This window comes from Taudactylus pleione, unplaced genomic scaffold, assembly GCF_031769625.1.
Source record: "Taudactylus pleione unplaced genomic scaffold, aTauple2 ptg000173l, whole genome shotgun sequence".
In the NCBI taxonomy this organism is placed as follows: Eukaryota; Metazoa; Chordata; class Amphibia; order Anura; family Myobatrachidae; genus Taudactylus; species Taudactylus pleione.
The window spans coordinates 4,134,132-4,160,563 of record NW_028284575.1 but is presented as its reverse complement, the minus strand read 5'-3'; the positions used below and the strand labels follow the sequence as shown (position 1 = coordinate 4,160,563).

The 26,432-nt window shown below is 44.7% G+C and overlaps 1 protein-coding gene across 1 annotated transcript in view; it reads left to right on the top strand.

The window, feature by feature from the left end:
* Nucleotides 1-3,896: 3,896 nt before the first annotated feature.
* The window catches only part of DPP10 (dipeptidyl peptidase like 10), a 450,217-nt gene continuing 427,681 nt past the window's right edge, over nucleotides 3,897-26,432 (top strand). Inside the window, exon 1 of the mRNA XM_088475553.1 lies at nucleotides 3,897-4,182. Coding sequence (XP_088331679.1) covers nucleotides 4,126-4,182 — 57 coding nt within the window. The 5' untranslated portion in view covers nucleotides 3,897-4,125. The remainder of the gene's footprint in view (nucleotides 4,183-26,432) is intronic.

Sequence of the window (26,432 nt, the reverse complement as noted above, 5' to 3'; positions counted from 1 at the left end):
GCTGTATGTAGAATAATGTATATATAGATGTGTCTGTAGGATGTACAGGAGCAGAGGACCAGCCTGGCACAGACATCACATAACAGAGGGATGTAGGAGTATAGACACTGAAGGGTTACTGTACATTATATAGTGATCTGGGTGCTGTATGTAGAATAATATATATAGATGTGTCTGTAGGATGTACAGGAGCAGAGGACCAAGCTGGCACAGACATCACATAACAGAGAGATATAGGAGTATAGACACTGGAGGGTTACTGTACATTATATAGTGATCTGGGTGCTGTATGTAGAATAATGTATATATAGATGTGTCTGTAGGATGTACAGGAGCAGAGGACCAGCCTGGCACAGACATCACATAACAGAGGGATGTAGGAGTATAGACACTGAAGGGTTACTGTACATTATATAGTGATCTGGGTGCTGTATGTAGAATATTGTATATATAATGATGTGTCTGTAGGATGTACAAGAGCAGAGGACCAGGCTGGCACAGACATCACATATCAGAGAGATACAGGAGTATAGACACTGGAGGGTTACTGTACATTATATAGTGATCTGGGTGCTGTATGTAGAATAATGTATATATAATGATGTGCCTGTAGGATGTACAGAAGCAGAGGACCAGTCTGGTACAGACATCACATAACAGAGAGATATAAGAGTATAGACACTGGATGGTTACTGTACATTATATAGTGATCTGGGTGCTGTATGTAGAATAATTTATATATAATGATGTGTCTGTAGGATGTACAGAAGCAGAAGCCAGTTCTGGTACAGTCATCACATAACAGAGAGATATAGGAGTATAGACATTGGAGGGTTACTGTACATTATATAGTGATCTGGGTGCTGTATGTAGAACAATGTATATAGATGTGTCTGTAGGATGTACAGAAGCAGAGGACCAGGCTGGCACAGACATCACATAACAGAGAGATATAGGAGTATAGACACAGGAGGGTTACTGTACATTATATAGTGATCTGGGTGCTGTATGTAGAATAATGTATATATAATGATGTGTCTGTAGGATGTACAGTCGCAGAGGACCAGGCTGGCACAGACATTACATACATAGGCAAACGCAGGGGGGGTTTCCGTCTGCCTGGAAACCCCCTTCCCCAGCCCACACCATGACCATAATAAAAATTGTAATATAATAGAATTTTACTAGCGCTGCATGTTCTTCACAGTATCACAAATGAAATAATTAGCACCACCTGTCCAACTTTTAACATGTATCAGTCAGTAATAAATAACCTTTGCACCAACTAGCAGATCTGGAAAATATTCACTATTAGGGATGTGCTGCTATAGAGCTCAATATGTACATATATGTCCAGGGCAGTACTAGGTTATTCTGCTGCTTCCCCAGACTCCCGGACTTGCTCCCATGCCCTGGAATGGTGCCAACATCTAAAATAAAAACATTCAGCTCAGGCAGGATGTCCCTAGTGCCGCATCTAATGGCTTACTGTGATCGCTACTCCTGTATATGCTGGAATTATGACACACAATATACTTTGTATGATGCATATTAAAGCTGGTTAAGTGCTAATTATGCCCTCTTCATGGACTGGCCACACTCACTCTAAACTCAAGCATTTGGAAACCCCCCCTCTAGAAATCCTGCATTTGCCACTGACATAACAGAGAAATATAGGAGTATAGACACTGGAGGGTTACTGTACATTATATAGTGATCTGGGTGCTGTATGTAGAATAATGTATATAGATGTGTCTGTAGGATGTACAGAAGCAGAGGACCAGGCTGGCACAGACATCACATAAAAGAGGGATATAGGAGTATAGACACTGGAGGGTTACTGTACATTATATAGTGATCTGGGTGCTGTATGTAGAATAATGTATATATAATGATGTGTCTGTAGGATGTACAGGAGCAGAGGACCAGGCTGGCACAGACATCACATAACAGAGAGATATAGGAGTATAGACACTGGAGGGTTACTGTACATTATATAGTGATCTGGGTGCTGTATGTAGAATAATGTATATAGATGTGTCTGTACGATGTACAAGAGCAGAGGAACAGGCTGGCACAGACATCACATAACAGAGAGATACAGGAGTATAGACACTGGATGGTTACTGTACATTATATAGTGATCTGGGTGCTGTATGTAGAATAATTTATATATAATGATGTGTCTGTAGGATGTACAGAAGCAGAGGACCAGGCTGCTACAGACATCACATAACAGAGAGATATAGGAGAATAGACATTGGAGGGTTGCTGTACATTATATAGTGATCTGGGTGCTGTATGTAGAATAATGTATATATATTGATGTGTCTGTAGGATGTACAGAAGCAGAGGACCAGGCTGCTACAGACATCACATAACAGAGATATATAGGAGCATAGACACTGGAGGGTTGCTGTACATTATATAGTGATCTGGGTGCTGTATGTAGAATAATGTATATAGATGTGTCTGTAGGATGTACAGAAGCAGAGGACAAGGCTGGCACAGACATCACATAAAAGAGGTATATAGGAGTATAGACACAGGAGGGTTACTGTACATTATATAGTGATCGGGGTGCTGTATGTAGAATAATGTATATATAATGATGTGTCTGTAGGATGTACAGAAGTAGAGGACTAGGCTGGCACAGACATCACATAACAGAGATATATAGGAGCATAGACACTGGAGGGTTACTGTACATTATATAGTGATCTGGGTGCTGTATGTAGAATAATGTATATATAATGATGTGTCTGTAGGATGTACAGGAGCAGAGGACCAGGCTTTCACAGACATTGCATAACAGAGACATATAGGAGTATAGACACTGGAGGGTTACTGTACATTATATAGTGATCTGGGTGCTGTATGGAGAATAATGTGTATATAATGATGTGCCTGTAGGATGTACAGGAGCAGAGGACCAGGCTGGCATAGGCATCACATAACAGAGAGATATAGAAATATAGACACTGGAGGGTTACTGTACATTATATAGTGATGTGGGTGCTGTATGTAGAATAATGTATATATAATGATGTGCCTGTAGGATGTACAGGAGCAGAGGACCAGGCTGGCACAGGCATCACATAACAGAGAGATATAGGAGTATAGACACTGGAGGGTTACTATACATTATATAGTGATATGGGTGCTGTATGTAGAATAATGTATATAGATGTGTCTGTAGGATGTACAGAAGCAGAGGACCAGGCTGGCACAGACATCACATAAAAGAGAGATATAGGAGTATAGACACTGGAGGGTTACTGTACATTATATAGTGATCTGGGTGCTGTATGTACAATAATGTATATATAATGATGTGCCTTTAGGATGTACAGGAGCAGAGGACCAGGCTGGCACAGACATCTCATAACAGAGAGATATAGGAGTATAGACACTGGAGGGTTACTGTACATTATATAGTGATCTGGGTGCTGTCTGTAGAATAATGTATATAGATGTGTCTGTAGTATGTACAGGAGCAGAGGACCAGGCTGGCACAGACATCACATAACAGAGAGATATAGGAGTATAGACACTGGAGGGCTACTGTACATTATATAGTGATCGGGGTGCTGTATGTAGAATAATGTATATTTAATGATGTGCCTGTAGGATGTACAGGAGCAGAGGACCAGGCTGGCACAGACATCACATAACAGAGAGATATAGGAGTATAGACACTGGAGGGCTACTGTACATTATATAGTGATCGGGGTGCTGTATGTAGAATAATGTATATATAATGATGTGCCTGTAGGATGTACAGGAGCAGAGGACCAGGCTGGCATAGGCATCACAGAGGAGGAGGGAGCTGTGGATACAGGAGAAGGGAGGGGGCTGGAGGACAGATGAGAAGGAGGTGGCTCGGGACTCAGTAGCCGAGGCTGTGGATGAGACAGGCTGTATGTGACATTCTGCAGCATGCTGCACATTATCCCCAGGGCTGCCCACACTGGCACCTGACTGCAGGAGCAGCACCCACCCTGCACTGGCACCATCAGCTGGACCCCGGACTCCACATCCTTTTCATGGGGATGATTTAGGGACTGAATGTGACGGAGCAACAAGGAGGGATCCCATCCTGAATACAATCTCCTGATCCGCAGAATGACAGCCATGAAGGAACAGCCAGCCATGAGCAGGGCCAACCCCCCCCAGGAACAGGTAAGGGACCCGGCGACTACTGACACTACTTCCCTGACAGCAAGCCTGGAGCTAGGGGGAGCTCAGTCACTGCCCACAGTACATACATTGCATCTATTTACAGTGCATCATATACATTGCTGCTCTGATATGTCAGTGCGTGAGACTGAGAGTGCCTATCTAATCCCTATCTCATAGCTATGTATCTATCTAATATCTATACAGTGTAATCCCTATCTCATAGCTATGTATCTCTCTAATATCTATACAGTGTAATCCCTATCTCATAGCTATGTATCTATCTAATATCTATACAGTGTAATCCCTATCTCATAGCTATGTATCTCTCTAATATCTATACAGTGTAATCCCTATCTCATAGCTATGTATCTCTCTAATATCTATTTATACAGTATAATACCTATCTCAAAGCTTTTTGTCTCTGTAATATTTATTTATACAGTATAATACCTATCTCAAAGCTAATATATCTCTCTAATATACAGTATAATACCTATCTCATAGCTAATGTATCTCTCCAATATCTAATATACAGTATAATACCTGTCTCATATATTTATTTTTCTAATATCGCTCATCTACTATTTATCTAATACAATTCTCATAGCTATTTATCCCTCTAATATCTCCAATCTTTCTATTTATTTATCTCTATATCTATCTATCTCATATCTATCTATCTATCTATCTATCTATCTATCTATCTATCTATCTATCTATCTATCTATCTATTATATATATCATATATACTGTATCTCTAATATATATCACCTACTGTATATATTTATATAATATATATATATATATATATATATATATCTCTAATAATGTAGATGTCTAATATCTGTACATCTATCAATATTTCTTTACAATATATTTTTATCTATTCATCATCTAATATCTACATACTGTATCTATCAAGCATCTCTCTATCTCATATCTATGTCTCGAATAGCTATCTCAGATATCTGTACAGTATATCTACTGATATATATTTCCAATACCTATCTATCTATCTATCTATCTATCTATCTATCTATCATCCATTTGTCTAGATCATCTCTCTCTCTCTCTCTCTCTCTCTCTCTCTCTCTCTCTCTTTCCCTCTCTCTGAGACAGTGGCTAAGCTGACACCAGCTGATTAGAAGTTTCCTTTGTCTCTGATTGGCTGACAGTTAGCCCCTCCTTTGCTCACCTGGACGTTAGCTGTGCTTCACCAATACATAGACAAGATGATGAAGCCATAAACCTAATGGAACAAATGAAACTATAATTCATATTGTGAATGATTCGCCACCTCTCCGGTAGCGATTTGGCTCCACCTCCGCTGAATTTCGATTTCCCACCATTCCTTATGAATTGCGCGTTCCTGGTGATCCGTGAGGCCGGCTTCTGTCAGACGCGCTGTGTTGTGACTTATAATTTCCTTTGCTGCATTTATTTGGATTTTGTTAGTGAGTTTTTCTTGTTTTCAGCTATTATTGAGCACGGAATTTGCTTGTGTTTAGATCAACAGTGACGCGCGGTGACTGGTTCCATGTCTATTGTGATGGTGGTTCCGTCTTGTTGGTGGAAGAGGGGACAGTTCTGCCATTTACAATGCAACCTTATTTCCCTGGTTCTCATGTACAGTACACCCGATGTTCTAGTTCTGAGATATGGAACAAGTTTGAATAATTGAAGTCTGCTCATTCTGTATTCAGGTCCTGTGGCAGCTGTAACTGTGGTATTCCAAAGCACAACGGTCACCATGGTTGACATTACTACGATATCAACCGTCTCCGTGACCAGACAATATTCCCCAAGAGTCGGCCATCTGCAACACCGAGAATTAGACTTTCCATTTAATGACTCAGACATAGTAAAAACTATGGGCCTGATTCAGACCCGGTCACTGTCTGCGTACACTCGCTAGATGCATATGTAAATTTTCAAAGTGACGCCACGGGAAGCGATCGCTCGCCAAGGCATAAGCACGCCCACCATGTCTTAGCGAGTGGCCACTTTGTGTATGCGTACGCCAAATCGCACCGGCAGAGCCGCCCACCAGCACCACGTCATCTCCAGGAAGTGTATTAAAACATTGGTACATCGAGCACCATCGGATGTGAATGCATTGCTTGAGGTACTTCACCCTACCGCAAGCACTGCGAGGAAATCAGTGTAAAAAAATGGCAAGTGACGTGTACTATGACGCTGCCTGTTAATTATGCACGCCTCTAAAATGGTGTTGAAACACCCGGGCACGCCTGCGTCCGCATCTCCAACCCCCCGTTAATAGTGTCCTGCCCCTGTTACCACCCACAAACGGTCTCTCCTGCCACTCATTACCCTGGGCTGCCTTTGCTGGGCGAGCGAGTGGTATGTGATCACAGTGAGTAGTTCGCGCACACGCAGAATGAAGCGTGCGCATGTGCGTACGCAGAACATCGGGCCGCTTGCAAGCGCACACATATTGCGAACGGGTCTGAATCAGGCCCTACATGTCAATGTTGTGTGTCAGTCTTAGAAGCTGTTTAGCAGCATGAATGTGACTGTCTCTGTGAGATGCAAGATGGCGTCTATGCGGGTAAATATAAAGTAAAGTAGCCGACTGCACAGTAGGTAGATCGGTGGCTACGAGGTGCTAGGTCCAATCTATTGTCCAAGGCCACTCAGAAATATGGAATATGGGTCACCTAGCTGCAGAACGTGGTGTACAGGTGTAGCCCCATTCTCATGTGTCATGTTGGTACCTGTTGCTCCTGGCACTAGGAGTAACAGGTATATTCCCCACTCCCTAAGGAGTGGGGAAGTGGACAAGTTAGCTTATGGCAACCAATTAGCTTCTAGCTAAAATTTATCAAGTACATTTTATAAAATGATAGGTAGGAGCTGATTGGTTGCGATACCACCTAGATGCACTAGGACTACTTCATAATTTTGCCTCCCAGATAACGTTTATCAGCCATGTTCCTGGCCTGTTACAGAGTCCACATGGCCTGCGATTAAGCTCATATAGGGGCCTAATCATCATCGGGGGGGCGTAGGTTCTCGCAGGCAAACTCTGACAACTTTCAGTTTTTGGAGTTTGCTGAATATCAGGTGGTCCTATCAGACCCTTGATGATTAATGGCCCAGTAACTTAAATGGTTAATGGGCCATTTAAGTAATGATGAGTGGGCCCCTTAGTCCTTAAATGAGAAGAGAAAGCTGTTTTTGTTCGGATATGGCCATTTGCCGATAGATCAGACGAGGTCTATATTGAAAGACATAAGAGATGGGATACAGTGGAGATGCCGGCGGACGGCATCCCAGAATCCCACCACCTGGGAAAATGCAGACGCAGATATCCCGAAGGAGATCTGGATACCGGCGTCAGCCGGTCCCGAACAGCCGGAATGCAGAATGTCCTGGGCTGGGTAAGTATGAGCTGCTTCCCGGGGAAGGGGGGTTAGGTTTAGGCACCCCGGGGGGAAATTAGGGTTAGGCACCCCCCCGGGGAGTGTTAGGGTTAGACAGAGCCGTAACTAGACTTTGTGGTGCCCTGTGCCAGAGAGAGCATTGGCGCCCCCCACCCTTTTTTAAAATAGGAGCGTAAGATAGTGCCATGGCCTCTCGGGGAGACGGGCCAGGAAAGAGATAGGGGAGGCCAGGAGATGCTGGGGATAAAAGAAGAGGAAGCTACATGTGAGAATGATAATAAACAGGAAAATTGACAGGCCAGAACAGCGCCCCCTGCCCTGCAGTGCCATGGCACTGGTCGCACTACCCTAGTTACGACCCCTGGGGCAGGGTGCAGGGATGGGGGGTTATGGCTAGGCACCACTGGAGAGAGGTTAGGCTTAGGCACCACCCCTGAACACTTAGGTTTAGGGTGTAGGGAGGGGGGGGTAAGGGTTAGGCACCACTGGGGGGAGGTTAGGGTTAGACACCGCCCCCCGGGGAGGTTAGGGTTAGGCACCACAAAGGGAAGGTTAGGGGGGGAAAGGGGAGGGATAGGGAACTTACCTGTCTGCATCGGGATCCTTTACTGTCGGGATATGAACTGACAGCTAACTGATACCTCTGATTCTTCTCTTTGAGAGAGGGGATAAGTACTCTCATGTGTAATTAAATCAAGCTTGTGTTAGTCAAAGCAGAATTAAACGCTCCCATCGTGTTTCTGTATTACTGGGCTTGGACTGCCCTTGGACAATGACTCTTCTGATTAACATCACTCAACAATCATTTAGCATATGACATGATATATATCCATTTCCATGTCATTTTCTGTGTAGAATCCTAATATACCATCAGAAATTTGATATGATGTCATATTTTTGGAGAAACTCTGAAAAATGTAAATTCAACATTTCAAATTGGAATTTGTGCCTCTGGCCTCTGCTGGGGAGATGAAAGAAACCTATGACAGTACGGCGGTGTTGTGGGAGGGAATCGAGTATAAGGATCATGGGTGGAATCTTTGTTGTGACCTGAAGGTAGTTGCGCTGTGGTTACTGTAGGTTTGTAAGGTGGATTCAGAAAGTGCTGCTGTTTTCTGTGTTTATGGGACAGCAGAGACACTACAAATCTCATTATCACAATGACGTGGCCCCAGAGAGAGAAACCTACGTCGCTGGAGAGAAAAACGTCAGGTACACTCCATCGGTTAATTTTACCTCCGTTTCACAGTTGGGCCTAATGAAGAATGTAATGAAAGCCTTTGATAAATAAGGCCTGGCTTTCACTTATCTGAAGGAAAAGTCTTTGAAGTTAAGCAAAGCTAAAATAAGACATATTTGTTGGCCCCCAAATAAGGAAACTGCTTACAGATTAAATACTTAACGCTAAATTGACGGAAATTGAGTCTGCTGCTTGGTCCTTCAAGGCCGCTGTGCGTGGATTTTTAGGGAACAGAACAGAGGTCACCTATGTGTCCATTGTGAATAAATTATTGTATATCTACAGTAATATGGGTTGTATAATGTCCAGTTTTTACATTCCCATTTAGACTTTTTCCCTTACTACCTGGGTAATGTAAAAGATGAACAGGGAAAACGTTTTCACCAAGACGTTCTGATAATGGAGCATCACTACCAAGGACGCTGGGACCCTGCCATGATGGGGAGACTACTCCTGGCTCCTTTTTAGGGAGACCGATGGGACACTGTATAAACGGAAAGCGTCACCAGTCTATTTCCCTAAAGCAAAGTGACTTTACATTTACATTACGGCTAATATGGATTCTTAAGAGTTTTTGTAGTTTAGTTTCTGCAGTTTTTAAGCTTTTCTGTAGCTTTATAAGTATTTTATAGAGATGAGCGGTTCAGTTCAGTTCTACTCGGTTCTTTCCGCCAAATTAGTTCACAGTTCGGATTTATCCAATTGACCATCAAAAACACGTGAGAGCCAGATAGGCAATAAGATGCTATTTTTCAGATCTGAACGGAACCAAGTAGAACCGACACACACATCTCTAGTATTTATAAATGAATACGATGAGAATATTTAAATTAATTGAAATTTTCACTTGTCTTCAGCACTTTTGCTATTTGTGTGTATCTAATAAATGTGACGCGATAGGGAAAATCTGATTTTTCCACTGAGTTCAGCATCCCTAAACTAGGCGAGAACACAGTCACAGCCAGATGGAGAGAATATTTTACATTTTGTTGAGCAGGGGTGTATCGTGGGTGTTTGAGCGCCCCTGGAAAAGTAAAGGACTTGCACTTATATATATATTCAAATATTTTAAGACAGATATAAATTATATTGGGCTGCACCCCTGGCACACACACAAGGTGAAACACACATACACAGGAGGTGACACACACACACACAGGAGGTGACACACACACACAGGAGGTGACACACACACACACAGGAGGTGACACACACACACAGGAGGTGACACACACACAAGGTGAAACACACATACACAGGAGGTGACACACACACACAGGAGGTGACACACACACAGGAGGTGACACACACACAAGGTGAAACACACATACACAGGAGGTGACACACACACACAGGAGGTGACACACACACAAGGTGAAACACACATACACAGGAGGTGACACACACACACAGGAGGTGACACACACAGGAAGTGACACACACACAAGGTGACACACACACACAGGAGGTGACACACACACACACAAGGTGACACACACACACACACACAAGGTGACACACACAGGAGGTGACACACACATACAAGGTGACACAGATACACACAGAAGGTGGCACACACAGGAGGTCACACACACACACAAGGTGACAGACACACAGGAGGTGACACACACACACATAAGGTGACACACACAGGAGGTGAGACACACACAGAAGGTGACACACACACACAAGGTGACACACACAGTAGGTGACACACAGTGGAGGTGACACACACAAGGTGACACACACACACAAGGTGACACACAGGTGACACAGAAGGTGGCACACACAGGAGGTGACACACACACAAGAGGTGATACACACACAAGGTGGCACACAAAGGAGGTGACAAACACATACAAGGTGACACACACATACACAGAAGGTGGCACAAACAGGAGGTGACAAACACACACACAGAAGGTGACACACACAGAAGCTGTAAGTACGGAGAGACTCCTTAGCGTATTACGGCTTTATACTGCCCTAACCAGGCAGAGATACAATAGCGAGGCAGGAACTCCTGATTACAGCGTGAGCCAGTATAACACAACCACAGAGACTCTATAGTGTTATACAGCTTCTCACTGCCCTAACCAGGCAGAGACATAATAGCGGGGCAGAGACTCCCGACTACCACGTGAGCTGGCATAACACAGCCGTGGCACAGAGACATAATAACTAGGGTACAGTATGTACTGATAACCAGTACATGAAATGGGACATGCAAGTATTATATACCATGGTTTATATTCAATACTTCAAGGAGATTTGTCATAGCACTGATAGATTTGGATTGCATATGAATCAGAAGTGCCCTGTATATGATACTAGGTGATACCAGAGAAGCATTAGTGATACATTGTAGTATCGGATTGGTTACATAATAATGATTTCAAAACCTTCACTGTGAAAGGATACAATTAAAAATACATAATAGCACAGCTCTAACAGGACTAAAGCAATATAGCGTTTCCACTATAAGAGAGTTATAAACAAAAGGATGATAATAAAAGGACATTAGCCGTAAGGAGTGTTTTACATATTTTAATACAATGTTCTTTCATTTCTATACACTATATATTTTAATATTTCACCAATTATCGAAACTAAACGCTATTACTTTTATTTGTATACCAATAACGTACATTTTTTAGCACACTATTTGGCTCACAGTGCTCCCATAGAGACGCTCTTTCTTTTTCTCTTGATAATATCTAATATCTTTGATGTTCATGAGAATAATAGGACTACTTATTTAAAGATATTCAGAGCCGGATTCATTACCGATCGCAACTGGGATTACGCAAGCAATCGGCCACATGTGCGTGCACCGCAGTGCGCAAACCGGCCACTGCGAGCAGTGATTGCACAGACCCATTGCAGAGTGATTGACAGGAAGTGCCATTTGTGGGTGGTAATCGGGGGGGTGGGGGCATTGGTGAAATGCAAGCATGCCAGTGTGTTTGAATGCCATTGCAGGGGCGTGCATAAATTAACCACTGCGATGCCGTACGCAGCCTGAGGACTGATAGCGTGTGATGAAGTTGGCAATTCCTGAGTAAGGTCAGAGCTTGTGCAAGTGTACGTGAGGCTGCGATGGTACTCCATTGTACCGATGGTTTTGCAGTCTTGCTAAACATTACGGATGTGTGTAAGGTAAAGTGGGCGGCCTTATGTTGTGCTTTGGCGGCATAGTGATCGCAATGAATTAGCATACTATTGCAGTTGCGATCGGTAGTGAATCTAGGGTCATGGTTTTAATGAAAGGCCCTATACGTGTGGAGTTTTCATGTTCTTCCTATGTTATTGTCGATTTCATCTGTTATAGTCAAATAATCCAAAGGCATATTTTTAGGTTGAGTGGCACCTGACAAAACTAACCTTAGACTGCCTGCCTGTGTATGCCTGAGGTGGGGAATATAGGGCCTGAGGCGATCGCTATTTGCGAGCGCTCGCTCTGAATCAGGGCAGATTAAAAAAAATAAAAAAAAAATCCAACTCCAGGCCGCTCACATAGCTGTGGGTGACCATCCACAGTTTTTGCGAGTGGCCTGGCGATGGTCACGATTATCGCGACCATCGGGCTTGTGACGAGACCCTTGTGGTAGGTACCCACAAGCCAAGTTCACTACTGACATCATGAATTATGTCAGTAGGGCCGCCCACAAATGGCAGGAATACCTCCATTTGTCCAGCCACTCCCCCTGCCCGCCTACAAAACGGGGCGAGCTGTCGATCAACATCAACAGCCGCCCCCTTTTGTAGTGAGTCCCGGAGCGAGTGAAGTTCTCACTCACTCTGGGGCTCGCGCACGCTGTGCATGCGCACTGGCCGACCACCGACCCGCTTGCGAGCGCTATACGTTCGTGAGCGGGTCTGAATCAGGCCCATAGACTGTTAGCTAAACTGGGGCAGAGACTAACGTGAAAGACTAAATACTCTCTGTTCTGCGTAACATGTTGACGCTATATTAATAAATAATTCTAATAAATAATAATTATGTTTCTGTAATGTCGGCACATGGGTTTTCCTTGGTCATTATAGTGATTCATTGGTCTAGGCGTAATACTGGTGGACAGAACTGTGCATTGTTTCTTGCTGGCCTGTGGAACTGTAGCTTCTCCTTCTCAGGTTTCCAACTTCACGAGCTCTGGCTCTTTTCACTCATTTAAATGACATTTTCCTTAAGCTCTTGTATAGCTGATAGATCTGAGTGTTGTGAGCTCCGGTATAAACAATGTATGGCTTGAGGGCACATGGTGGAGCCTAGTATTACCTCTCCTGCTTCATGAATAACTTTAGTTGCGTCTCTGGGCTCTCCTCACCTATTCCTGTGATGTACCTCATTATCCACCTGTTTGTTTCTCATTTGATCAGAGCTCCTGGCTGTAGTCAGTGTTCCCTGCAATGCTAAATAAAAAAAAAGCATCTAAATTATTCTTCTGGCTCCTGTTTTTCACCTTTTGTCTTAGAAGCTGTTTGTCCTTCGAATATGGCTCAGAGTTTATTGTGTATATGATGAAGCATGATTTTATATTCTGCTGCTCTACGGGTCACTATGTCAAAGGTAGTTCCATCCGGGTTGGGTACAGATTTCTGGCGGTCAGGACGCCGCTGGTCAGAATACCAACAGAAGCATCCCGACAGTCAGAATCCCGACACCCATAGTTAAGTATGCTAGAACTAACCCTAACCTCTACCCTAACCCTCCCTCCCCGGTGCCTAAACCTAACCCCCCCCCCCCTAGTGCCTAAGCCTAACCTTTCCCTCCCCTCCCTGCACCGTAAACCTAACACTCCCTCCCCGATGCCTAACCCTAACCCTCCCCCTAGTGCCTAACCCTAACCTCTACCCTAACCCTCCCTCCCCAGTGCCTAAACCTAACCTCCCCCCCTAGCGCCTAAGCCTAAACATCCCCTCCCCTCCCCACAACCTAAACCTAACACTCCCTCCCAGGTGCCTAACCCTAACCCTCCCCCTAGTGCCTAATCCTAACTCCTAACCCTAAACATAACCTTCCCCCTAACCCCCGATACTTACCTTTGGGATGCCATCGGAATAATGGTGCCGGGATCTCGACGCTTTCGGGATTTTGGCGCCGTTATTTAAACCGTCGGCGTCCCACAACCCGAGATGCAGACTACATCACGTTACGCCCAAATGTCCCATTAATATTTCTGTTCTCTGGTATTTTGGGTGATTATATACATCCTCTAGACAAATCCATTTATACCGGTGTCACCTGACTACACTGCCAGGGCCGGTGCTACCATTAGGCAACCTTAGGCATCCGCCTAAGGGCGCCCGCCACTGGAGGGCACCGCTGAGTCTACAAAAAAAAATAATTAATGGCATAATTCATGGCTGAGTGGCATACTATGAATTTTCGGCAGTGTTATGAGTTACATTGTGATTTTGGCACTCTGCTGTGTGTAATATTCTATATAGTATATTATGAATTTGGGACACTGCTGTGTGGCATGTTATTTAACTGGGGAGACTGAAGAATGGCATATTACGAATTGGAGGGAGCAGGGGCGGTTGGTGAAATGTTGCCTAGAGCGCCCGGAAACCTTGCACTGGCCCTGTACACTGCACCCCCCAAGAGAGAGCACCTCTGCAGTCTGAATGTTCTCAGGTTGGAGCCTACAGCTAGATTGTCTCCTTTGTGTTACCTAAGGCATTCCATTGTCGTGTTGTTACATCTCCCCACTGATCGCTATATGTGAGCTACAACAAGTCGTTCTGTTATTTTACCAGTGACTACAGGGAGGTGGCGTACTGGGAATATCACAGATATATGACTTATGTGTACGATCCCCAAGATGTTCTCTTATTATCTCTTGTTCTTTTTTTTTTGCATTATATCAAAGTTTCTCAATGTAAAATGTTAGCAATATTTTTGTGTGAAAATGTATTAACTCGGTTTCGTGGATCTGTTCTGCTATTCTTTGTACATCCAGGTTGTTACATGGGTGATGATGGCGCCTGCCTACCGCCACGTGACAGATATTTTGACGCACTGTTTCCCCTGTGGGAAATGCAGTATTGCAAATCCATGGGCAAATTCACTATCCTCTCCTTAGTTTTACATCTGAGGGGATGTATAGCAAGTGGTGACCACAGATAGCCCATTTGTTGTACGGCCAATGGCCCTTTCCAAAGGAATGGCGTTGCTATTTTGATTAGTGCCAAATTCATTTTTGTTTTTAACACTAAGGCCCGTATTCAATCAGAGGCAAAAAAGTCAGAAAAATATTGCCAGGCCGACTTTCCGCCTCCTTCGCCTGTTTCAGAGGCGAAAACTTCCCGTGCGCATCCCCGCTTTTCGCCCTACTCAATTCCTAAACAGGTGAAAACGGAAAGCGGCGAATGCGGAACAGGTGGAAAGTACTGTCAGAATTGGGGAATCAGTCTGTACCCCCCCAAAAAAATGCACTAACATAGGGAATCAATGTTCTAATAGCCCTAATAAAAGTGTCTGGGGTACTTAAGTAGTTTAAATTGCTTCATATTAGTGTCTTTGTATAAAGCAGCATTTCTTTGTTGAAAATAAGTAGTCCAGTCAAATTTGGGGTACTTGAAAATGGGTGCTAGCATATTTTTATGTCTCTAAAGTGAACTTTTAAAAAACATCAAAAACGCACCTGCGGCATGCACCTTCAATCCTAAAAACACCTGACCCGTCCTTGCAGATCCCCAAGAAGTCTATTTTGCTAGTTTTTATGCTTGTCACCCCACTTTTTACTTTTTTGCCCCCAAAACGAAAGTTCGTATTTGGGGTGTTCTGAGGTATTTTTTTTTATTTTTCGATGATTTGTCCTTTGGGGGGCTGTCCTGAGGGTTCTGAGTTGTTTCCCCACGTTTGCACCCCAAAATAACGATTTTGCACTTTTTTTCACCTGCTATTCATAGGGGATACTTTTCCGCCTATTACATTGCACTGAGTTTCCGCTTAGGCAAAATTGTCCTGGAATTGAATATGGAGATACTTCGAAAACAGGCGGAAAGTCGGAATCTGCGGAGGCTTATGTCCAAATGGCACATTTTGCCTCTAATTGAATCCGACCCTAAAGCTGAGGACAAGAATGATAGTGCTGAATTTATTACTGGTACCCTGGAAGACAGAGCACAATAAGTCACCCTCAACAAATTAAGACAAACATCACATTCTTCTGGAAATAGGGTTCGTAAACTCCTTGCATGTAAATTGCAGATACACCAAGAACAGAATCAATTGCCTAATAGACAACCAAGGATATAACCAGCACATTCTCTTCATAATGTGCTCAAATGTACAATTTTAAAAATAATTCCCACCAATTACGACCCTCATCTGACTCCATTAAATTCTTCTTAGAAGGTCTTAACCTTCTGTCTTTAGAACCCGACAGATTAGACAGTTTAAATGCCCCTTGGACGTGAAATTCAACTTGTGATTAAACAGTTGATGAAAGGCAAAGCCCAGGGCCTGAATGGATTCATTAATGACTTTTTTTTCCATCTTTAGAGATGTTCTAACCATTTTTTTGTTGACTGTCATTAATGCGGCCTCTGAGAGTGACACTTTTCTCACTGAAATGCTGGAAGTCCAGTTAATCACAATTCCTAAACCTGGTAAGTATCCCAGGAACTGCAAAAACTATAGTCCAATCACACTGTTAAATTGGGACATTGCATCCTACACCAAACTAATTGCCAACCATCTGAACTCTTTCCATCCCAGTTTATTTCTCCTGGACCATGTGGGGTTTATCTTGGGTCTCGGACAGTACCCACAGAGTTCTAGATATTATGGAGCAGTTGACGAGTTTCCAGAAGGAATTTTTGCTGCCGTCAATCACCACATAAGGGGTCTTTGGTGTCATTTTCACTGTATGCACCAAGTTCTAACCCAATTTGGCTTCCAGGATGTAAGTTTGAAGTTGATCTTCTAAGCTTTGAACAAAGGTTCCTCCACCAGGGTCTTTAGTAACAGTATTCCTCTCCAATACTTTCCCCATGACCAATGACACTAAGCAGGGGTCCCCTTTATGGCTCGTCATATTTGGCCATTGAACCCTTGCCCTGAAATTCTGCCTCTCCACTGTATTTCCTTTCATAATACCTCCCATAAATTGTGTTCGTTTGTGGACAACATCCTACTGTTTGTGACTGACCTGAAGAACTTGTTATTGGCTCCACTCGATACTGTATTCTGCACCAATATAGTACAGCATCTTTCTGCAAATTAAACTATTCCAAGTCTAAATTAACTGCGCTTAAGATGTTGTTTACTTCTATATGGAAGGTCACCTCTTTGTCATACCTAGTAATCTAGATCCCAGCCTCAATGGGAAACCTATTTCCTATGACTGTAATTCCTTAGCTTGTGATCGCATGCAGACATTTATGGGGTGGTGCAGGGACGGCCTGTGTTCCCGGAAACCCGATGGTTTGTGCACATCTCCGATGCACAGGCTCTGTGTTGCACATGTGCAGATCATTGTCTGCGAGATCGACCGCAGTGCCATCAACCTGCAGCAGATTTCTTGGCCCCCGGGCAGAGGGGTTCTGTTGGAAATGATGTGTGTGCAGGAGTTGAAGTTGCAGAGTCATGTAGGCACACAACAGCGGATGACTCCAACTATGAATAGCTCAGTTACTTAACCAATGGTGTTGGTTTGGGTTGGGTATGAAATCCCGGCAGTCGGGATGTCTGCTGTCTGCTTGCCCCCTAATCCTAACCCTCCCCACTCTGCACCCTAACTTTCCCCGTTAGTGCCTATACCTAACTCTCTCCCCCTTGGTGCCTAACCCTAACACCCCCAAAGCCTAACTCTAACCCCCCCGTGGTACCTAAAGCTAACACCCCCCTCCCATGGCTAACAGCTAAGGACACCCGGCTTACCTTCGATCAGGATGCCATCTGTCGGGATTCCAGCATTGGTTTGTAGGCTGGTGTCGGGATTTAGCCGCCTATGTGAAATCCCGGGTCGTGATTCCGACGCCGGATTTCAATAGATGGCGTCGTGGCCGTCTGGATTTTAACTACATCCCGTTGGTTTATATGGATATAGAATGAACAGCCATACTCACTGCTGTATACACACGGGTAATGGAGTGGAGCCAGGTTTCATACAGCTCACATACAGCAAGTGCATGAAGCTTGCTCATAGTGTGGTGCAGGACGCCGGAACAGCATAACAGCAGATAATAGCCAGATCTCTTATTAGGAGATTTACCTCTCTATTAAGATATTCTCCACCATTATCAGATCTCAGGGTCTTGAATCTGCGACCGGTCTGATTTTTTTTACAAGTCTCTTGTAATCTGAAATCTTTTTCACCACCTCAGACATTTCTCTGGTGAAGTGCACGTGTGTCGTCCTTGTGAAGTCATCTATACATGTTACGAAGTATCTGTGGGCATACAATGATGATATTTACGCAGATGAAGCGATTGTTTGCCATTGCGCATCCGTGAAAGCTGCACTGCACAAGTGCAGCGATTCAGTTGCCATTACGCTCACATGGAGGATTTACTTGCAAAATGAGTGACAGGTAGTCAGCCCATTTATACACTGGTTTGTGGGCGTGCATAAATTAGCCACTGCGTCCTTGCTGGCAGCAGCAGAGCCCTCTGTGTGTCTGGAGACCCGCTGAGTCTGTGACAGCTTAGACTTACTCAGAAGGCTGATGGACACCTGATCTGCGTCCTTGCTGGCAGCAGCAGAGCCCTCTGTGTGTCTGGAGACCTGCTGTATCTGTGACAGCTTAGACTTACTCAGAAGGCTAATGGCCGCCTGATCTGCATTCAATTTTTCCAATGTTTCCGGTTTTGTGCGTGAGCGGTGGATGTGAATAGCTGTCAGTGGGTGTCTCTAAGTACTTGATGGCAAGTGATCCATTAGCAGATATTTGCAATTGCAAATCCGTGAGAGATCGCAGCTGCAATGTCATTTGCGTCCATTGCTGAATCAGGCCCTGTATCCACTCACAGACTTTACTTCCATTGGACCACGCACATCTGAATATACTGTTACAAGTGGATTTGTAGCGCTGCTTGTTCATTTTGGATATGACTGACAACTTTGTTTCCCCACAATACAGCTCTTACATACAGGTTTATCTGTGTTAGTCACCGACATTCCTGTGACCATCCCGTTTTGAAGCTTCTGAACACTGTTGTATCCAAAGTGACCATATCTTCTATGGTAGAGTTCTAATGACTGTGACTTAGTTGTCATCATTGAGTAACTGTGCTGTGTGTCAAGGACATACAATTGCTGACATCTTGTGCCAGTAGCTATGATGGTCCCCTTTCTGTTTCTCACAATGCACTTTCTATTGTTTTAGGACAAAAAAAATGGCAAAAAAACACCCGGCGTGAACCAGTTATTGCAAAATTATTAATTCATTTGTTCACCTGCAGCATTTTCAAATAAAGGATACTTTGCAAATCCCACACAAGTCAGAAAGTTAAAAATGAAGAATGCACTTGTAAACAAATTGACGTGGACAAAACACGTTGCTTCTACCTTTATGGACCTTGAGATAATCAGAGGATTTGCGTGATTGAACATTTGCCAAGTGAGACACTAGGAACCCGACACCTGTATAGCTGCACATTGCTGCTAGTAATTCAGTCCGAGCGCATGATTGAACACCTACTGAGCTAGGAACCTGGTACCTGGACTGCTGTACACCATGGACCCGTGATCGTGCTGGACATATGTGTCGACAGCACTGCACACCCACTGGCAACTTGACATGTCAGGAGAGACGTGTAATATACCAGTGCTACCTTTGCATCAAGTACCGCATTCACTTTCAATACACTACTGGTCAAGCTACACGCTGTGTACTGAACTGTGCCCCTTGGTCCAGTTTAGTGTACATTGCACCAACTTATAAGAACATGTATTGGACAATAGGCTTGATTCAGCACGGATTGCAATTGCAACCGCGTACGCAGATCGGTCGATGGTGCGTATTGCGCATGCACCACAGTGCGCGGGTTAGCATTGTGATTGCACAGCGGTCACGCACGCCGATAGAAAGCCGTTACAGAGTGAGTGACGGGACGTCTGTGTTTGGGGGTGGTCGGAGAAACGCAGGTGTGCCTGTCCATTTAAACGCCGTTGCACGGGTGTGCATAAATTAGCCACTGCGACGGCATGCGCAGCTTCAGTACTGACTGCGTGCGACGAAACTTGCAATTTCTTAGTCAGAGCTGCTGTAATTCTGAGTGAGGGGCCGATGTTACTTGATGTTTCCGATGTATACACAGGACTGCGAGGTATTACGGATGTGAGATAGCAGTAGTGGGTGTCTGTATGCTGGCTGTGCTGTGGCTGATGTTACTGATGTATACACAGGACTGTGAGGTATTACAGATGTGAGATAGCGGTAGTGGGTGTCTATGCTGGCTGTGCTGTGGCTGATGTTACTGATGTATACACAGGACTGTGAGGTATTACAGATGTGAGATAGCGGTAGTGGGTGTCTATGCTGGCTGTGCTGTGGCTGATGTTACTGATGTATACACAGGACTGTGAGATATTACAGATGTGGGATAGCAGTAGTGGGTGTCTCTATGCTGGCTGTACTGTGGCTGATGTTACAGATATATACACAGGACTGTGAGGTATTACAGATGTGAGATAGCAGTAGTGGGTGTCTCTATGCTGGCTGTGCTGTGGCTGATGTTACAGATGTATACACAGGACTGTGAGGTATTACAGATGTGAGATAGCAGTAGTGGGTGTCTCTATGCTGGCTGTGCTGTGGCTGATGTTACTGATGTATACACAGGACTGTGAGGTATTACAGATGTGAGATAGCAGTAGTGGGTGTCTCTATGCTGGCTGTGCTGTGGCTGATGTTACTGATGTATACACAGGACTGTGATGTATTACAGATGTGAGATAGCAGTAGTGGGTGTCTCTATGCTGGCTGTGCTGTGGCTGATGTTACTGATGTATACACAGAACTGTGAGGTATTACAGATGTGAGATAGCAGTAGTGGGTGTCTCTATGCTGGCTGTGCTGTGGCAGATGTTACAGATGTATACACAGGACTGTGAGGTATTACAGATGTGAGATAGCAGTAGTGGGTGTCTCTATGCTGGCTGTGCTGTGGCTGATGTTACAGATGTATACACAGGACTGTGAGGTATTACTGATGTGAGAAAGCAGCAGTGGGCGTCTCTATGCTGGCTGAGCTGTGGCTGATGTTACAGATGTATACACAGGACTGTGAGGTATTACAGATGTGAGATAGCGGTAGTGGGTGTCTATGCTGGCTGTGCTGTGGCTGATGTTACTGATGTATACACAGGACTGTGAGGTATTACAGATGTGAGATAGCGGTAGTGGGTGTCTATGCTGGCTGTGCTGTGGCTGATGTTACTGATGTATACACAGGACTGTGAGGTATTACAGATGTGAGATAGCGGTAGTGGGTGTCTATGCTGGCTGTGCTGTGGCTGATGTTACTGATGTATACACAGGACTGTGAGATATTACAGATGTGAGATAGCAGTAGTGGGTGTCTCTATGCTGGCTGAGCTGTGGCTGATATTACAGATGTATACACAGGACTGTGAGGTATTACAGATGTGAGATAGCAGTAGTGGGTGTCTCTATGCTGGCTGAGCTGTGGCTGATGTTACAGATGTATACACAGGACTGTGCGGTATTACAGATGTGAGATAGCAGTAGTGGGTGTCTCTATGCTGGCTGAGCTGTGGCTGATGTTACTGATGTATACACAGGACTGTGAGGTATTACGGATGTGAGATAGCAGTAGTGGGTGTCTCTATGCTGGCTGAGCTGTGGCTGATATTACAGATGTATACACAGGACTGTGAGGTATTACAGATGTGAGATAGCGGTAGTGGGAGTCTCTATGCTGGCTGAGCTGTGGCTGATGTTACAGATGTATACACAGGACTGTGAGGTATTACAGATGTGAGGTAGCAGTAGTGGGTGTCTCTATGCTGGCTGAGCTGTGGCTGATGTTACTGATGTATACACAGGACTGTGAGGTATTACAGATGTGAGATAGCAGTAGTGGGCGTCTCTATGCTGGCTGTGCTGTGGCTGATGTTACTGATGTATACACAGGACTGTGAGGTATTACAGATGTGAGATAGCAGTAGTGGGTGTCTCTATGCTGGCTGTGCTGTGGCAGATGTTACAGATGTATACACAGGACTGTGAGGTATTACAGATGTGAGATAGCAGTAGTGGGTGTCTCTATGCTGGCTGTGCTGTGGCAGATGTTACAGATGTATACACAGGACTGTGAGGTATTACAGATGTGAGATAGCAGTAGTGGGTGTCTCTATGCTGGCTGAGCTGTGGCTGATGTTACAGATGTATACACAGGACTGTGCGGTATTACAGATGTGAGATAGCAGTAGTGGGTGTCTCTATGCTGGCTGAGCTGTGGCTGATGTTACTGATGTATACACAGGACTGTGAGATATTACGGATGTGAGATAGCAGTAGTGGGTGTCTCTATGCTGGCTGAGCTGTGGCTGATATTACAGATGTATACACAGGACTGTGAGGTATTACAGATGTGAGATAGCAGTAGTGGGTGTCTCTATGCTGGCTGTGCTGTGGCTGATGTTACAGATGTATACACAGGACTGTGAGGTATTACTGATGTGAGAAAGCAGCAGTGGGCGTCTCTATGCTGGCTGAGCTGTGGCTGATGTTACAGATGTATACACAGGACTGTGAGGTATTACAGATGTGAGATAGCGGTAGTGGGTGTCTATGCTGGCTGTGCTGTGGCTGATGTTACTGATGTATACACAGGACTGTGAGGTATTACAGATGTGAGATAGCGGTAGTGGGTGTCTATGCTGGCTGTGCTGTTGCTGATGTTACTGATGTATACACAGGACTGTGAGGTATTACAGATGTGAGATAGCGGTAGTGGGTGTCTATGCTGGCTGTGCTGTGGCTGATGTTACTGATGTATACACAGGACTGTGAGATATTACAGATGTGGGATAGCAGTAGTGGGTGTCTCTATGCTGGCTGTGCTGTGGCTGATGTTACAGATATATACACAGGACTGTGAGGTATTACAGATGTGAGATAGCAGTAGTGGGTGTCTCTATGCTGGCTGTGCTGTGGCTGATGTTACAGATGTATACACAGGACTGTGAGGTATTACAGATGTGAGATAGCAGTAGTGGGTGTCTCTATGCTGGCTGTGCTGTGGCTGATGTTACTGATGTATACACAGGACTGTGAGGTATTACAGATGTGAGATAGCAGTAGTGGGTGTCTCTATGCTGGCTGTGCTGTGGCTGATGTTACTGATGTATACACAGGACTGTGATGTATTACAGATGTGAGATAGCAGTAGTGGGTGTCTCTATGCTGGCTGTGCTGTGGCTGATGTTACTGATGTATACACAGAACTGTGAGGTATTACAGATGTGAGATAGCAGTAGTGGGTGTCTCTATGCTGGCTGTGCTGTGGCAGATGTTACAGATGTATACACAGGACTGTGAGGTATTACAGATGTGAGATAGCAGTAGTGGGTGTCTCTATGCTGGCTGTGCTGTGGCTGATGTTACAGATGTATACACAGGACTGTGAGGTATTACTGATGTGAGAAAGCAGCAGTGGGCGTCTCTATGCTGGCTGAGCTGTGGCTGATGTTACAGATGTATACACAGGACTGTGAGGTATTACAGATGTGAGATAGCGGTAGTGGGTGTCTATGCTGGCTGTGCTGTGGCTGATGTTACTGATGTATACACAGGACTGTGAGGTATTACAGATGTGAGATAGCGGTAGTGGGTGTCTATGCTGGCTGTGCTGTGGCTGATGTTACTGATGTATACACAGGACTGTGAGGTATTACAGATGTGAGATAGCGGTAGTGGGTGTCTATGCTGGCTGTGCTGTGGCTGATGTTACTGATGTATACACAGGACTGTGAGATATTACAGATGTGAGATAGCAGTAGTGGGTGTCTCTATGCTGGCTGAGCTGTGGCTGATATTACAGATGTATACACAGGACTGTGAGGTATTACAGATGTGAGATAGCAGTAGTGGGTGTCTCTATGCTGGCTGAGCTGTGGCTGATGTTACAGATGTATACACAGGACTGTGCGGTATTACAGATGTGAGATAGCAGTAGTGGGTGTCTCTATGCTGGCTGAGCTGTGGCTGATGTTACTGATGTATACACAGGACTGTGAGGTATTACAGATGTGAGGTAGCAGTAGTGGGTGTCTCTATGCTGGCTGAGCTGTGGCTGATGTTACTGATGTATACACAGGACTGTGAGGTATTACAGATGTGAGATAGCAGTAGTGGGCGTCTCTATGCTGGCTGTGCTGTGGCTGATGTTACTGATGTATACACAGGACTGTGAGGTATTACAGATGTGAGATAGCAGTAGTGGGTGTCTCTATGCTAGCTGTGCTGTGGCAGATGTTACAGATGTATACACAGGACTGTGAGGTATTACAGATGTGAGATAGCAGTAGTGGGTGTCTCTATGCTGGCTGTGCTGTGGCAGATGTTACAGATGTATACACAGGACTGTGAGGTATTACAGATGTGAGATAGCAGTAGTGGGTGTCTCTATGCTGGCTGAGCTGTGGCTGATGTTACAGATGTATACACAGGACTGTGCGGTATTACAGATGTGAGATAGCAGTAGTGGGTGTCTCTATGCTGGCTGAGCTGTGGCTGATGTTACTGATGTATACACAGGACTGTGAGATATTACGGATGTGAGATAGCAGTAGTGGGTGTCTCTATGCTGGCTGAGCTGTGGCTGATATTACAGATGTATACACAGGACTGTGAGGTATTACAGATGTGAGATAGCAGTAGTGGGTGTCTCTATGCTGGCTGTGCTGTGGCTGATGTTACAGATGTATACACAGGACTGTGAGGTATTACTGATGTGAGAAAGCAGCAGTGGGCGTCTCTATGCTGGCTGAGCTGTGGCTGATGTTACAGATGTATACACAGGACTGTGAGGTATTACAGATGTGAGATAGCGGTAGTGGGTGTCTATGCTGGCTGTGCTGTGGCTGATGTTACTGATGTATACACAGGACTGTGAGGTATTACAGATGTGAGATAGCGGTAGTGGGTGTCTATGCTGGCTGTGCTGTTGCTGATGTTACTGATGTATACACAGGACTGTGAGGTATTACAGATGTGAGATAGCGGTAGTGGGTGTCTATGCTGGCTGTGCTGTGGCTGATGTTACTGATGTATACACAGGACTGTGAGATATTACAGATGTGAGATAGCAGTAGTGGGTGTCTCTATGCTGGCTGAGCTGTGGCTGATATTACAGATGTATACACAGGACTGTGAGGTATTACAGATGTGAGATAGCAGTAGTGGGTGTCTCTATGCTGGCTGAGCTGTGGCTGATGTTACAGATGTATACACAGGACTGTGCGGTATTACAGATGTGAGATAGCAGTAGTGGGTGTCTCTATGCTGGCTGAGCTGTGGCTGATGTTACTGATGTATACACAGGACTGTGAGGTATTACGGATGTGAGATAGCAGTAGTGGGTGTCTCTATGCTGGCTGAGCTGTGGCTGATATTACAGATGTATACACAGGACTGTGAGGTATTACAGATGTGAGATAGCGGTAGTGGGAGTCTCTATGCTGGCTGAGCTGTGGCTGATGTTACAGATGTATACACAGGACTGTGAGGTATTACAGATGTGAGGTAGCAGTAGTGGGTGTCTCTATGCTGGCTGAGCTGTGGCTGATGTTACTGATGTATACACAGGACTGTGAGGTATTACAGATGTGAGATAGCAGTAGTGGGCGTCTCTATGCTGGCTGTGCTGTGGCTGATGTTACTGATGTATACACAGGACTGTGAGGTATTACAGATGTGAGATAGCAGTAGTGGGTGTCTCTATGCTGGCTGTGCTGTGGCAGATGTTACAGATGTATACACAGGACTGTGAGGTATTACAGATGTGAGATAGCAGTAGTGGGTGTCTCTATGCTGGCTGTGCTGTGGCAGATGTTACAGATGTATACACAGGACTGTGAGGTATTACAGATGTGAGATAGCAGTAGTGGGTGTCTCTATGCTGGCTGAGCTGTGGCTGATGTTACAGATGTATACACATGACTGTGAGGTATTACATATGCGAGATAGCAGTAGTGGGTGTCTATATGCTGGCTGTGCTGTGGCTGATGTTACAGATGTATACACAGGACTGTGAGGTATTATGGATGTGAGAAAGCAGTAGTGGGTGTCTCTATGCTGGCTGAGCTGTGGCTGATGTTACAGATGTATACACAGGACTGCGAGGTATTATGGATGTGAGAAAGCGGTAGTTGGCGTCTCTATGCTGGCTGAGCAGTTGCAAACATTATCATATTTTTCTAAGCAGAACTGCGTGCAATTACCCAGCCGCGATCGCAATAGCGATCCATGCTGAATCAGGCCCAATGCTCACACCTGCACCTTAGGACATTGCTGCGGCCATTATCATTTAGCCAGGTTGCCTGTTATTATTTGAGCTATCAACTGCGACTGCTACGTTCAGATGCACTGTGTTTATATTTATCAAGGATCCATTCTTAAGTT